At 42.9% G+C, this 16715-nt stretch overlaps 1 protein-coding gene across 4 annotated transcripts in view; it reads right to left on the reverse strand.

The window, feature by feature from the left end:
- ATF1 (activating transcription factor 1) overlaps nt 1–15418 on the reverse strand; it is a 32478-nt gene extending 17060 nt beyond the window's left edge. Inside the window, exons 1-3 of one of the 4 annotated variants that reach the window (XM_030554900.1) lie at nt 14455–15418; nt 4755–4871; nt 931–1056 (exon numbers count right to left, since the gene is read on the reverse strand). In XM_030554900.1, the coding sequence (XP_030410760.1) occupies nt 931–1056; nt 4755–4865 (237 nt within the window). In that variant the 5' untranslated portion in view covers nt 4866–4871; nt 14455–15418. Of the gene's footprint in view, nt 1–930; nt 1057–4754; nt 4883–14454 lie in introns of all 4 variants that reach the window. The other 3 variants (XM_030554898.1, XM_030554897.1, XM_030554899.1) reach the window with 3 other exon arrangements.
- Between the last annotated feature and the right edge of the window lie 1297 nt (nt 15419–16715).

Genomic DNA, 16715 nt, shown 5'->3' on the forward strand with positions numbered 1-16715 from the left:
GTGAGCAGCAGATCCAGATCTCATAGGGCAAGAATATGTCATATTCTGTACAGAAAAGAATATACTGTTGGCACTCAACAAATAAGAATCACCACTCACGTCTGCTGACTTGACCCACATTTTAACCCCTGGATTGTTTTGATTCACTCCTATTCAAGTACATGGGATGATGAACGGTTAGCAGTGCTTTCCTTCAAAAAAAGATATTAACCAGAGGTTCTTTCTATCCATCTATAATGCAATTTAAAGATCTCATGGCAATTTATGAAGAGTCAGAAATAAACCTGGTAATCTGGCCAATATTCCCCCAAATCTAGTCTATACCTAAAATATGAGACTCCTATTTATTTTTATAAATATATAAAAAACATAGCTACATGTCACGATATATATTATGCTTACTAGGAATACAACTATGTAACAATATAATTACATATACACTAACTGTCAAAACAACAAAAGCAACTAGTTCACACATTTTTGTAATCAATTAGGCTTTAAAAATTATAAGGAGCACATAAAAGTATCTGATAAGTCATATATTTTTGCAAAAATAAATAAATAAAAAGTAGCTTGTGGACAGAGATATTATATACATAAAGTTTCAGTGCCAATCAAATCTTTATATATAAATTATAAAGCCCTAAAATAGAGTTTTAAAATGCAACCTTAACTCTAAGGGCACCTCTGAGCAATATAAAACGTTAAACATCTAAACAGTGATTAAATAAAAATGACGTTCCTAAAAATAAAAATTTTTAGGGCTTGGATTTACAAATTGGCTTCCTAGATGTCCTTCCTACATTAGAAAAATTCACAGACACTTTACTAATGGTGCCAGTGAGGCTGCACTGTGGTAGGTTCAGATCAATCAGATAAGACTTCACAAGTCATTTCACATACCTTAAAAAAACCCTACTACATAGTTACCTGCACTGTTTGCACCTGGGGTGAGTGGATTACAGAGGACTGAGCTGTTTGAATGACTCCCTGGACCTGTACTTGCTCTCCAGGAAGCTGTACAACTGTCAATGGAGTAGGACCTCTTAGAGACATCTAAAACAAATACAGAGTTTATTAATAAAACCAGATGTATGCTTTGTAGCATGTAGTTAGAAAATGCAGATAAGCCTATGACAATTCGTGGGGAATGGGCATTAAGAGAGGCTTGTTTTAAGTTGAGACATAAAATAGTCTTTAAAAATTAAATATGTTTTTCAGATACACTGCTGTATATGAAAGTCTAAACCAGTTATTGATTTGCCTTCGGTTAGGGAGAAAACCAGATGCTTTAGCAATACATGTGAAAAAGAAATTGTGGCTCATGTAGTAAAGCAGACTTTTCCACAATAACACCGAGCTCTCCACGGAGAGTGATTTTATATATATATATATATATATATATATATATATATATAGCTCTATAATATGTACATGGCACTTTACAGATAACGACAAAGCCTCCCTCTGGGAGAGCTTATTGTTTAAGCTTTAATTCCATCGTAATGGGTGTATTAAATTAGACAAACAGAAGATAGATTGTATAATATGATGGGCACCCTCAATTCCCACTTAAATCCACAGGTGTTGAAAAAAATCAGCACTTCACAAGAACAGACCTTAAATTAGATTAAATCAACAAGAGGGGTGGGACACAAGCTGAGTGGAGGATCAGAACAAGAACAAGATAACGCAGAAGCATGGGTGACATAAGTTGTGCATTTTGAGGGTATTTTTCTTATAAATAGGGGAAGGCTATGGCTCAATGGGGGACCAGTTCAGGGAGGGATTCAACACATAGTGGGCCAGTTAGACAGGCACCTCGGGGTGAGCAAAAAGAAATAACAGCAGAGGAGCCAAATTTTACAGGGTCTGGAAGGCAAGGAGGAGATAGAATTCAATGCAGAAGGCAAGAGAGAGCAGGATCTGCTCAGGCAAAGTAGATTATTTTTGCAGCTGAATTATGGTCTGGAGACAAGTGAGAAGTCAGAGAAAAGAGTGTTGCTATATCAAGATGCAAGACTAACAAGGCCTGGACTAAGATTTTACTGATGAGCATGAAGAAATTAGAGAGTAGTGGAAAATCTGGTTGGATTAAGTAATGTCAGCAACGTGGAGGGGAGAAAGAAAGAGAGGACTTGAAAATTACACCAACAATATATACATATGGGACAGCGAAGGTGGCAGAGAAGTTGATGAAACTGGCTGCCACTGACAATGGCTGTCTTACTCTGATAAATTCCAGGAAAACAAACAGTACTGCTCAGTTTGCGGTCTGGTGAACTATACAGAACTCTTTAGCTAGGACTTGAAGATACCATGGAGGAGACAAACAAGTACTCATTCTTTGTGGCAATTTGATTGCATTATTTAGCAGATATTTATAGAATAATGTTTCTGACCTTTGTCAATATAAGACTTAAGACATCTGGTCTTCAATATTTATTATTAAAATCTCAAGTATTGATATATCTTAAATCTAAGACGAATAAGCAAAACCTAATTTCTATTAATGTGATCTCCTTATACAATAATTTTAACATTTTGATAAGTGTATATTCATGACTTTGAACTCAAATGAGCCTTTTGTACTTTTAATTTACTAAAGCTGTACAAATAAGTGCAAAGTTAAATCACCAGTTTCCTCCCCTAAATTCTGCACTACTTATCTTAATCTGGAATAGAAGATATTTGTTTTAGAAAAGATGAATTATTAAAACCTAGATACAAAAATATTCATAAAAGTGCGATAGCTAAGTTCTTACTGAATCAAAACTTACTTTGGTATCACAAATCAAACTGTGACTTTTTTGGCAACTCTATGCCAAATGAATACAAATATTTTGTAGAATCAGACTGTAATCAAACAACAGGATGTTTGTTCATGTTCACTATCAAGTTATTGTTTTAAGCAATTATGACTAAACTGTAGCTAAATTTCACATTAAAATCTGAACTCCCTACATGGGGCAAACTCTGGATCATCTAAAAAAGTACTATTTTGCAAAGCTCAGAAAAGGGACAGAAGGACAGTGAGAGCAGACATTCTCTAAGAAAACTCATTTGGCAGATGCAACAGTCTTAGGCCATGTCTACATCTAAAATTTTGCAGCGCTGGTAGTTACAGCTGTATTAGTACAGCTGTATAGGGCCAGCGCTGCAGAGTGGCCACACTTACAGCAACCAGCGCTGCAAGTGGTGTTAGATGTGGCCACACTGCAGCGCTGTTGGGCGGCTTCAAGGGGGGGTTCGGGGAACGGGAGAGCAAACCGGGAAAGGAGACCAGCTTCGCCGCGGTTTGCTCTCGCGTTCCCCGAACCCCTCTGCAAACCGCACGGAAGGAGACCAGCTTGTTCGGGGTTCGGGGAACGAGAGAGCAAACCGGGAAAGGAGACCAGCTTCGCCGCGGTTTGCTCTCGCGTTCCCGAACCCCCTGCAAACCGCAGGGAAGGAGACCTGCTTGCTCGGGGTTCCGGGAACGAGAGAGCAAACCAGGAAAGGAGACCCGCTTCGCCGCGGTTTGCTCTCGCGTTCCCGAACCCCCTGCAAACCGCAGGGAAGGAGACCTGCTTGCTCGGGGCTCCGGGAACTAGAGAGCAAACCGGGAAAGGAGACCCGCTTCGCTGCGGTTTGCTCTCGCGTTCCCGGAGCCCCTGCAAACCGCAGGGAAGGAGACCTGCTTGCTCGGGGTTCCGGGAACGAGAGAGCAAACCGGGAAAGGAGACCCCCTTCGCCGCGGTTTGCTCTCGCGTTCCCGGAGCCACCCTGCAAACCGCAGGGAAGGAGACCTGCTTGCTCGGGGAACGGGAGAGCAAACCGCGGCGAAGCTGGTCTCCTTTCCCGGTTTGCTCTCGTGTTCCCGAACCCCCTGCAAACCGCAGGGAAGGAGACCTGCTTGCTCGGGGTTCCGGGAACGCGAGAGCAAGCTGGGGAAGGAGACCAGCTTGATTACCAGAGGCTTCCTCCTTCCACGGAGGTCAAGAAAAGCGCTGGTAAGTGTTTACATTGGATTACCAGCGCTGGATCACCAGCGCTGGATCCTCTACACCCGAGACAAAACGAGAGTACGGCCAGCGCTGCAAACAGGGAGTTGCAGCGCTGGTGATGCCCTGCAGATGTGTACACCTTCAAAGTTGCAGCGCTGTAACTCCCTCACCAGCGCTGCAACTTTCTGATGTAGACAAGCCCTTAAAGTGGCTGCATCTTGAATGATTCGCTTTTGAGCTCTGAAAATGCAGTTGCCTCAAATGTTCTTCATCAAAAACAAAGATAACAAATGTTTCTAAAGCATCAGTATGGTTTTTTTTTCCAAATCAAGTGTTCTTTAGTAGAATTCACTAGAGCTTGTTCACAGAAAAATCTCCAACCTATATGTTTTATTTTGTAAAATTAACTCATTTATTCAGTTCCAAATGGCTTAAAAGAAAGCGTTTCAGAGATGCTGAGCACCGACGACTGCTGTCAAAGGGAGCTGCAAATGCTCAGCTACTCCCACTTGTCAGGCTGTGTGAATATTACAAAGGATCTAAAATGTAACAAGAATGATGAGTTAAATGTTCTGCACTGTGCTAGTATCAGATACGTTTAGATATTTTGAATCCAAGCCAAGATACTAATTTTGTTGGGTCCATTCAAAAACAAACTGTAAATTTCTCCCACGCTATTCCTGGTTCTTATTCTTCCTGAATGTTTTATAAAACTGTAGAATATAGTCTGAACACAAAAAATTCTCTTAACTAGTTAAAAAAGTTTACCTGTTGAGCAATGTGAGAGAGATGAGCGGCCTGCAGTGGTGTACCTTGTATGGACGTTGTTTGTGGTGGTGTCGCTGAACTGTTACTGGTACTCTTGTGCACTTCTTCCATAATCAACTACAAGAAAACTAGGGAGTTAATTCAATTAACAATACTTTTCAAAATTGTAGGCTGGGATTTTCAAAGGAATTTAGGTGCCCAACTTCCATCAACTTTCAATGGGCTTGGGGTGCCTAACTTCTTTATGCCTATATGAAAATCCCAGATATAATTAATATTAGTACTTTGCACTTCTACACCACCTTTCATCAGAGGATAGCAAAAAGCACTCAAGCATTCTTTAAGTAAAAGATTCGCAATCCGCCTTTGACATAGCTAAGCGTTACTTTCCCCCTTTTAGAAATGGGGGAACTGAAGTACAAACACATTAGCAATTTGCCCAAACCCACAGAGTGAATCAGTGGGAAAGCCAGGATGACCACCTGACAGTCCTATCCCTTAGTGCTGTGCTGGAGCCCACTAAATCCTCAACCATATCATAGATCATAGATTATTAGGGTTGGAAGGGACCTCAAGAGATCATCTAGTCCAACCCCCTGCTCAAAGCAGGACCAATCCCCAAATCCTTAAATGACTCCCTCAAGGATTGAACTCACAACCCTGGGTTTAGCAGGCCAATGCTCAAACCACTGAGCTATCCCTCCCTCCCTGAAAGGGGTTAGCTCTGTCAATTCTAGGAGTTCAACTATTTTCAGCACTGGTTCAGATGCACCCATTGTCAGTAAGAGTTAAATTTACCTATAAAATTTCTACGCTAAAGTTATCACCACTAAGCATGTGTATCAGTGTACTAAAAGAATAGTATGCTCTAACGTGTTTGCATCTCTAGTTTAGTAATTAATAGAGACCAGATTCTAAAAACTGTTTATCCAAGACACTAGCCAAAATTACAACAAAATATTTAAAATTAAACAAATTGAATTAAAAACCCAACTGTTCCCTAAGTGTAAACAGCATAGCTAGTATTTAGACATTAAACATAAGTAGGTCCAAGATTTCATAATTTTAAGACCCTATAAAATTAACCATACCCTTACATTATAAAGTCAAGGTAACTTCTCAGATATTCACTTTTTACATTTAATTATCTGACATCATTTTAAGGTTAAAATCATAAAATCAGGAGATTTAGTGTAATGTAAAATGCAGACATTTAGGTTGAGGGGGTGGACTGGAATGAGACATTAAAAGATCTGTAAGTGCTAAATATTTTGTCACACAAGGTTTGAAACAGTTGCAAGGACAGTTGCTATGAGACTGGAAATTACATTTCTCTCTGTGGAAATGTGAGTCATTGATTTTTCCCTACTGACATCAACCACAGCTCTTGCAGCTTGACATATACTCATAGGGCAAGAAGTCAATTTACATGAAGACTCAGGGGCTAATCTTGCCATCCTTACTTATGTGAGGAGTCTCACTGAAGTCAAGAAGACTCCTCCCCAAGGAGGTTGCAAAATATGATCCTGTAGTGAGAAAACTGGGAAGATTAATGATATAGTGAGATTGGAAGCTGTACCCCTCAAAATAAGGTATTCAGATTCTTTAAAATGTGTTGTAGTTTACCAGCAAAACAGAGGTTTCACTTTAGAATGATGGGACTGTGAGAGCTGTATATTGCTTCCAATATGTCCACTTTTTTTTTTTAACCCCTCACCTAAACAGAATCACCCTACAGCACTAGCTAAGATTACCATAGTGTTGATGCTCCTACATAGTAGCTTTCCCTCCCCATAGCACCAGTAGCAGTGAGACTCAGACTAGGAGCCAGACTGACATGCTATTCAATTTCACACTACCCTGCTTTCAAAAAACAAACAAAAAACCAAAAACAGCTACTATGGAAGAGGAAAGGCAGGGTTTTAATCCCAGTGAATTTTCCTTCCTTGGCAGCTGTTGCTTTACAGTACATGAAAACTTAAAAGAAAGATTTAAAAAATGAGACAAAATTGGTAACGGAAGTAATTTAAATAGCAGTAAACTTACAACAGTAAAGAACAGTATTACTGAAAAATGTGGTATGCGGGTTTGTTTATCAGAGTCATACAATGCACACAAAAGAAAGCTGGTGAAAATCAACTACATTTTTACAAAGGAAACATGTATATTTTGTATTTTTGCCAATTAAGATATCACAAATATCACTGGTGAACAGGACACTGTCAAACTTAAATTTAGTCAACTGCAAAAAAATAAAAGAAAAGGAGTTTCTGATCAGACACCAGTCTGCAAGTCCTCCACAGTTCCTGTAGTTTTCAACCAATGTTCTTATTTTTAAAAATGTTTTTCTCTCCTGTTGCTGCATGAAAGAGTCACATTAAGACCAGGAGAAACTGACTGTAATTAAATAATTAAATTGATTAAACAGAAAGTTACTCTCAAAAAAGCAAAGTAAATAAAGATATGTGAAGCACTTACGTCATCCAATTAACAAGTAAGGAAGTACATGCTATCCAGTATTGCACAATTAAGTGTGCAAGAAATTTTACATGCTTCTGTTTTTCAAAAGTAACCTACTTTGCTGGAAAAGTATGTATTGTCTATGGAAGGCATGCTAACGTTTTATACATAGTGATTTCTATCTATTCAGCTTTCAGGAAGACACTATCAGAGGTGACAAAAAGTTCAAGTTAATCTCTGATGACAACTTCTCAACCAAAGAGAGATCAATGTACTGAATACAGAAAATTTGTAAGTACTTCAGTTTTTAACAGCGCTGCACTGACTGCTTGCAACAACAAAACATATGTTTACTTGAAGCCAAAGTACATACTTTTGCGATGAAGAAAGTTTTTTTATGGCACAGGGAGAGCTGAAAATAGGCAGTTCAGAATCGTTGCAGAGTTCTCATTAGCCAGAGGACGTGGGTCTCCCAATACTTCAAATTTATTTATCATTTCTATAGCACTGTAGGTGGGAATGGTGTTTTACAGAAAAATTAAAAACCACACGTACCAGCCTGAAGGACCTTTACAGTCTAAATGTAAGGACTCAGCATTCTAAGCACTGTGCTGAATATATCTGCTATGAAAGGCCAGTCTTTTAAACTGATTTCTAACAGTCTGACAATCTTCACATAGGCCAGTCATATCACTAAAAAAAACTATTCTGCTCGCAAACACTATTTCATTTTCAGCATAGATGGTGCTTTACAGCTGACTGTAGGCAGGTTTAATTTATAACCTTGAACCTGAGGATCACTAATAAGCATTCCACTCAACTAACCAGATTCCTCAGTTTGAATGACCATTCAGCAAAATCTGAAATTTCCTTGGAACTTTGAGTTGTAGTAAGGAGACTAGCACACAAGTTAAAAAATAAACTAGAATATGGCCCTTACAGAAAAATGATCTCTAGTCTCAAATTTTAAAAAGGTAGCCTATTTATTGAATGTTAAAATACTAAGTTGTTGCACGTGTACAGTTAAGATACTGTGCATATATAGTAGCTATTTTCCTAATATGTTTATCTTGCTATTAATTCACAGACAACGTATAATTTCTGACAGAAACGTAGAAAAGATACATCCATGAAAAGATGTGTGTGTTAATTAGCTGTAATTAAACAGACGGATTCTACTGACATCAAATCATAAGACAGAGGGACAGCAATTTAGCATGCACCAACTCAAGTTTTTTTGATCTGTTGTGAGTGTATCTCCAACACAAGACTTTTCTGCTGGGAGAAAAACTCTCAGAGCTCAATCCTGAAAGAAGAAAGTTAAGGTTGCTCAGCAGCTCTCTAGTGCTCAACACTCTGAATACTCAGGTCCTTAACAGGCATAGTTAAAAGTCAGCCAAGAAATTAAACACTCAAAAAAACCTCTCCCAAACCTTGACAACTCCAGTAAACTATGCTATTACTCTGAAAACATTTTATTCTTCCTGAAAATAAAATCCATAGGACCACTGGAGAAAATTAAAGCCTTTTTAAAATAAATATCTCATTATGCTAATATACCAATTTGCGGGAAGCAAATTTTTCTTTAGAGACCTACTTGTTATTAATTCCCAGAAATCTATAACATGAAGTATGCTATTTACTGTTGTTAAGAAAGTGTTTAGCAAATCCCTCAACAAGTAAGAATAATAAGTCTAAGGCAGAGAAAGTGCTTTCCTACTTATAGTCTTTTTACCCTATCAATTACACAAAAGACATTAAAAGCAGCAAAGAATCCTGTGGCACCTTATAGACTAACAGACGTTTTGGAGCATGAGCTTTCGTGGGTGAATACCCACTTCCTCAGATGCATCTCCAAAACGTCTGTTAGTCTATAAGGTGCCACAGGATTCTTTGCTGCTTTTCCAGATCCAGACTAACACGGCTACCCTTCTGATACTTGACAAAAGACATTGCTCAGGAAAAGAGATTAGTAGATTGTAACACAAGAAGGGACCTTTATGATCCTCATCTGACCTCCTGTATAACACTCGCCACATAATTTCTCTGAGTGATCCTTGATTATAACTTCTACAACCTCCGAGACCATGGGCAAGCGGCAACAAACCTGACAAACCAAGAGCAGCGTCATCAGTCAATGTTCCAAAAAGTTTAATCTTTTTGGTAAGGTAATTGGGGAGTCAAGTTAGAAACATGGCATGAGAATGTTAATATATCTTTCAGTAATACCGATAAGTCCTTTGCACTGCACCTAGATGACAACTAAGGCAGATGACTAGATAGATTTCCAAATATTTGCTCACACTTTTAGGCCCACAAATCAAAAGATAAAGCATGCCCATTAAAGTGTACATTCTATGTGTAGTCTAAAGTTAATGTATACGTTTTGCTTTATGCATTTATATATTGAAATTTATTTTACATGAATTGGGGGGGGGGTTTAAAACAGAAGTAAGGATAGTCTTGTGATTAAGGTGCTAGACTGGAACTCAGAAGATCTGGGTTCAATTTCCACTATGTTGCAGACTTTCCACGTGCCTTGGGCAAGTTACTTTGCCTGCCACAACTCCCCATCTGTAGAATGGGGATAAATATTACGTCCTTTCTTCTACCTTTTGTCTGTCCTGTCTGTTTAGACTGCAACTTCTTTGGGGAAGGGACTGTCTCCTACTACGTTTGTAAAGTGCTTGTAACAAGTGTCAAATTAGGCTGCAAGGCACTTCCATAATGTCAATAATTAAGGAAATTGAAAAGGTATATTTTAAAGCAAAGAGGCATAAAGCATTACTTTTATAGGTGGTAAAGAACAAGAAAAAAAAGCTTTGCTTTGCTCTTCTGCTCTTTTAAAATGTAAGGCACATGCAAAGTCACTCTACATAAACAATTCAAGTATGTCAAGTATATGAACTACAAATAAATGAGGTACTTTATGCAGCTTTAACTTTTACAAATTTAAATTGAAGATATGTAAAGAAAGTTTTAGGGAAACAGATTCCTGAAGTCCCAGCCATAAGCTTGACAGTTCATAAGCAAAGGCAGTTAATCAAAGTCTTATTTTATTTTGCATATTAGGTGCCTTTAGAAAGCGGGCATCCAACAGACAGTGACAGGCACTTGAACCCAGAAGAAGGCTGATCTACAGTTTCCTTGAAATCAGTAAAAGATGGGTGCGATATGACAGGATATCCTTGCAAATGCAAGCCAGCAGTCTTCAATTAATTATAATTTATTTGTATTACAGTATTGGCTAGGGGTATGGTTCACGGACATTTTGTGCAAAAACAACAAAGAGTCTGGTGGCACCTTAAAGACTAACGGATTTATATGGGCATAAGCTTTCGTAGGTAAAACAGCACTTCTTCAGATCCAGTTTTACCCACGAAACTTATGCCCAAATAAATCTGTTAGTCTTTCAGGTGCCACCAGATTCCTTGTTGTTTTTGTGGATACAGACTAACACAGCTACCTCCTGATACTGGACATATTGTGCTAGGTGCTGTATAAACACACAACAGAGACAATTTCTGTCCTAAGGAGCTTACAGATCTAAGCAGAAGATGAGAGAGAACAGATGGATGAAATAGACAGATGGAACACAAGAAAACAACGAGACAACCAAAACCTCTGGGGACCACTCACTGAGAACAGCATCTTCAAGGGAATAATAAAAGAACCAAGGCCATAATCAAGGTATTGTCAAGTTTGGTGCAAGAAGTAAATTGCACAAACCACAAAGGGGTAATTTTCCTTATCTCTAAATAGTAGCCCACCATGTATCTGAAAGCAACAGGAATTCTGGTTTAGAGAAATAAGAAATATTGCTCTAGACATTGACCAATTCTTCTAGAGATGTTTAGGTGGGCCCAGAAAGAGGATTTTAAGTTTCCTTGATACTTAATTTCTCTTATTAGTTATCTACAGACCTACATTTAAGGCTTATCCACAAAAAAGGTTATGTTACATCGAGCATAAAGTACTCACATTTAAAAGAACAGAGTATTAACAAGTGCCCCCACCCTTCAACCTGGTGTTAACAACATACAGAGAAAGCACACTGAAAACTAAATACTGATTAACTGAACTTTTAATGACTATTGAATTCATTATTGTTAGACAACAAAAGTTATGTAATTACTTTGACATCAAATAATTCATATAAATCAGTAAATAATATGGGGAGGAACTGGCCCTACACAATTAGACATTCATTGATTGGTTCTTCTTGGTAATGCTCTTAATGTAATTGATCTCCGAAGTATGAGACTCCAATTCTCCCTGTTATTATCTTCCAAGTAAATAAGGTATAATTAATACTTTCAGATGAGGACACTGGGGTTTCAGAAAGGATATTCTCCCTAAAAGGCTCAGTGCGGGCCTGCATTGTATGAAAGCGGAGTTAACATGGTGAAAATACTGGGAATGTGCTGACATGCTGGCCTCTGGCCGGCATCCTAAAGTAACACGTAGAAAGAGCATCAGTGAAATTAAGGCATGTACATAAGATATGTCTAACAACTAAAGACATTGTGGGGACATATGGGTCCTGTGCGTGATTGGCCCAGCATAGGCCTACGCTGAGGAGTAATATGGAGTCACTTCTGGCTAGTGCAAGGGAGGAATATGGACACATGTTGTGCCCAGTGAGTCTACACTGGGGCAACATGAGGCCACCACAAGGTGGGTGTGAAGAGTATTCTGGAAAAATGGGCAGCGCAAGCTTGCATTGCAGATGATGCAGGACCCTGAGGCAGGGATACAGGAAACTTGTGAGACATGGTTGGTGTGGGTATATGCTGGGTGTGACATAGGGCCCCAAAAGGCTGGTGTGAGATGATGCAGGGTGTGGGTGACATGTGGGCAGCACATCCGTACATTATGGGTAACGCAGGATGCTGGGATGGGACACAGAGTGAGAGAGATGTGGGCAGCACATATGTGCACTATGTGACACAGTGCTTATAAGGGTGGAGGGAGGGGATACAGGGCATGAGTGACACACCAGCAATACATGTGTATATTATGGGCAATTCAGGACATGACAAAGCTGGTGTGAGGGGACACAGGGCATGAGGTGAGCGATGTGTACCTATGTTATAGGCAACACAGGGCATCACAAGGCTGGCGTGAGGGGACACAGGGCATGAGGCGAGCGATGCGTACCTATGTTATAGGCAACACAGGGCATCACAAGGCTGGCGTGAGGGGACACAGGGCATGAGGCGAGCGATGCGTACCTATGTTATAGGCAACACAGGGCATCACAAGGCTGGCGTGAGGGGACACAGGGCATCACAAGGCTGGCGTGAGGGGACACAGGGCATGAGGCGAGCGATGCGTACCTATGTTATAGGCAACACAGGGCATCACAAGGCTGGCGTGAGGGGACACAGGGCATCACAAGGCTGGCGTGAGGGGACACAGGGCATGAGGCGAGCGATGCGTACCTATGTTATAGGCAACACAGGGCATCACAAGGCTGGCGTGAGGGGACACAGGGCATCACAAGGCTGGCGTGAGGGGACACAGGGCATGAGGCGAGCGATGCGTACCTATGTTATAGGCAACACAGGGCATCACAAGGCTGGCGTGAGGGGACACAGGGCATGAGGCGAGCGATGCGTACCTATGTTATAGGCAACACAGGGCATCACAAGGCTGGCGTGAGGGGACACAGGGCATGAGGTGAGCGATGTGTACCTATGTTATAGGCAACATAGGGCATCACAAGGCTGGCGTGAGGGGACACAGGGCATCACAAGGCTGGCGTGAGGGGACACAGGGCATGAGGCGAGCGATGCGTACCTATGTTATAGGCAACACAGGGCATCACAAGGCTGGCGTGAGGGGACACAGGGCATCACAAGGCTGGCGTGAGGGGACACAGGGCATGAGGCGAGCGATGCGTACCTATGTTATAGGCAACACAGGGCATCACAAGGCTGGCGTGAGGGGACACAGGGCATCACAAGGCTGGCGTGAGGGGACACAGGGCATGAGGCGAGCGATGCGTACCTATGTTATAGGCAACACAGGGCATCACAAGGCTGGCGTGAGGGGACACAGGGCATGAGGCGAGCGATGCGTACCTATGTTATAGGCAACACAGGGCATCACAAGGCTGGCGTGAGGGGACACAGGGCATGAGGTGAGCGATGTGTACCTATGTTATAGGCAACATAGGGCATCACAAGGCTGGCGTGAGGGGACACAGGGCATCACAAGGCTGGCGTGAGGGGACACAGGGCATGAGGCGAGCGATGCGTACCTATGTTATAGGCAACACAGGGCATCACAAGGCTGGCGTGAGGGGACACAGGGCATCACAAGGCTGGCGTGAGGGGACACAGGGCATGAGGCGAGCGATGCGTACCTATGTTATAGGCAACACAGGGCATCACAAGGCTGGCGTGAGGGGACACAGGGCATCACAAGGCTGGCGTGAGGGGACACAGGGCATGAGGCGAGCGATGCGTACCTATGTTATAGGCAACACAGGGCATCACAAGGCTGGCGTGAGGGGACACAGGGCATGAGGCGAGCGATGCGTACCTATGTTATAGGCAACACAGGGCATCACAAGGCTGGCGTGAGGGGACACAGGGCATGAGGTGAGCGATGTGTACCTATGTTATAGGCAACATAGGGCATCACAAGGCTGGCGTGAGGGGACACAGGGCATCACAAGGCTGGCGTGAGGGGACACAGGGCACAACAGCTGTATGTTGAGGTGACAGGGGGCCCCTAGGGTGGGGTGAGCAAACAGCAAGTGTGAAAATCAGGACGGGGGCGGGGGGAAAATGGCACCTATCTAAGACAAAGCCCCACATCTCAGGGCTGTCCCCATACAATCGGGACATCTGGCCCGTCACCCCACCCTGGGGCAGGCCTGAGGGGAGGACAGGCGCGCCCTGCTCTGCTGGCGGGGACGTGGGGAATATCACGGCAATGAGCCGTGCGGAGCTCGTACCCCGCGGGGCGGCCTGTGAGGGGAGATGGGGCGGGGGCAGAGCAGCTGCCTCGCCCACGCCCCCAGGGGAGGGGACCTGTGCGAGCCGCAAGCTCCCCTCCCCCAACCCCTGGGCGCGAGGCTGTCGCGCGCTCGCTCAGCAACTGAGTCCATCGCGTCGGCGTCTCCTAGTTGGTCCCTTCCCCCCTTTTTCGCGCTCCTTGATTCGATCGCGTCCGCCGCCCTTCCCGCTCGCGCCCTGATTGAGCCATTCGCGGTCGCGTCCGCTCTTACCTCAGAGGCCCAGAGGCCGCGCCGCCCTCCTCGCACCGCGAGAACCCCGAGGGAAGAGCCGCCGCTCTTACCGCTGCCGCTGTCTCCGCCTCAGGAAACCGGCGCCGCCGGCATCGTAAACACAGCAGGCCCGGCCGGGACGCTCGAGGTGGGCGGGCTGCAACCATAGAGTCAACCGGAGGCCTGGGCTAGAGAGTCCGACTATAGAGTTCCCCGCCTAGAGCGCCTTTCAGGGCATCCCTAAGGACACACCATAGATTTCCGGAGGTCTACGTGACGTCGACGTCGCTGCGAGTCCTCCTCAACCGCCCACAGACTCTTCCCGCCGAGTTGGGCGCAGGCCCCGCTAGAGCGCAGCACAGAGGGTTACGGGACTGCGAGACCAAAGCGTCGGCCAAGCAGCCGCCATCTTTGTGCCGTGGGAGGGCAAGGCCCCCGTTGCGCCACAGCCCTCAGACACCTGGCGTGGCGCATAGCACGGGGACAGGGCATCACCCCACCCGTCCTGGTAGCCAGCGTCGCAGTGCGGGGAGCTGTTCATGAGGCAGCCATTGAGTCGCAGATCCATGCGCCGCCTGCTAGAGCACAGTGCTGAGGGGCTGGGAAATGGCCTCAGACCAACTGCTCCCCATGGCATGAAACTCACTGCAGCAGTGGTAGGCATTACCTCCGCACAGAAGTACCACAACCCAAAGCATCTTTCTCACCCACCGAAGCTTTTCCAATAAAAGATATGACATCGACGTTGTCATTCTAATACAGTAGCACCTCAGTTATGAATACTAGCCTTATGAACTGACCAGTCAACCACACACCTCATTTGGAACCAGAAGTACGCAATCAGGCAGAGACACCCCCCCTTCTGTGCCCCAAAAGCAAATACTATACAGCACAGTACTGTGTTCACTTGAAGGTAGGGCACAAAAAAAGATTTGACAAGGTAAGGAACTCTATACCTGTTTCATTTAAGATGATTTAAAGCATTTTTCTTCTACATAGTAAAGTGTCACTCAGTTGTCAATGTTCCACTGCAAACTTTAAAAGAACTGCCATAATGTTTTGTTCATTTATAAACAACCTCAATTTTCAAGGTGTTCATAACGATGAGGTTCTATTGCACCCTGGGACAAACATAGCCAGAACCTGCAGATGTTCAAAACATTGCCATTCTGTAGCAAGAGAAATTTGTGGGACTTCATGGCATCTGACACCTCATTCAGGCTGCATGAGAACATGTCAGGCACTTTAGAAAAGTGTAGTTGTAGTCAAAGAACTCTTTTGGAGTCCTAAGATACCTATTGGACTGTTCCTTTGAGCTCCCTCCGCCTATTGTCTTTTGTGTAGTTAGAATGGAAGCTGTTTGGGGTAGAGAGCATCATTTTATTTTGTGTAGTGTAGTGCAATAGGGTACCAGTTTATGATTGGAGCTTGTAGGTATTACAGTATAATCAAAAACAGGACATTGGTTCACCAACAGAAGATTCTCCAAGCAGTCTCTCTCCCCTCCCAGTTCCTTCCCACAGAGTAAGCTGCTAGATCCTCAAGACCTCCTTCACCTTGAAATTAAATTTGTTCACTATAAAAACAATTTCCAGACTCCAACCAGATAAGTAAACTACGAGCACAGAGGTACTGAAAGAAAGACCATCCAAACAATACTGAGAAACAGACAGATGGAACCCAAGCAGTGCCCTAACCCACCTGTCTACTGTAATTCCAGAATTTCCCAATCAGCATAGATCCAATCAGCAAGGTGTTAATAAAAAGGCCCTACTTGAGGAACAAAACAAAGCCAGTCAGTAATCAAAATAAAATAACTACACATTTTCCTACTAAATTGTTTTGTGTTGCTGATTTCTACCACAAAGATTCAATTTCAGTGGCTGGCAAAGCAACTCTTTTATGTATGTACGTTTATAGTTGACAAATGTTTTCTTTCAAAATGTCACAGCACCATTCAGCATTTTGGTGGCAGAAGAGACTCCAAAACCCCAGCTTTTGCTCTAGCCTGATTTTTAAGTCTGTCATCAGTGGAAATTAGTTATTTTATATACAACATACCTCTATTATAGCTTTTTATACACATTTTAATATCAATTTATTTTTATAAAACTACTTCTTATAAAGATTAAACCAGTGGCTCGCAACCTTTCCAGACTACTCTACCCCCTTCGAGAGTCTGATTTGTCTTAGGTACCCCCAAGTTTTACCTCACTTTAAAACTTACAAAATTATACATAAAAATACAAGTGTCACAGCAC

Source organism: Gopherus evgoodei, chromosome 3 (genome assembly GCF_007399415.2).
Source record: "Gopherus evgoodei ecotype Sinaloan lineage chromosome 3, rGopEvg1_v1.p, whole genome shotgun sequence".
NCBI lineage: Eukaryota > Metazoa > Chordata > Testudines > Testudinidae > Gopherus > Gopherus evgoodei.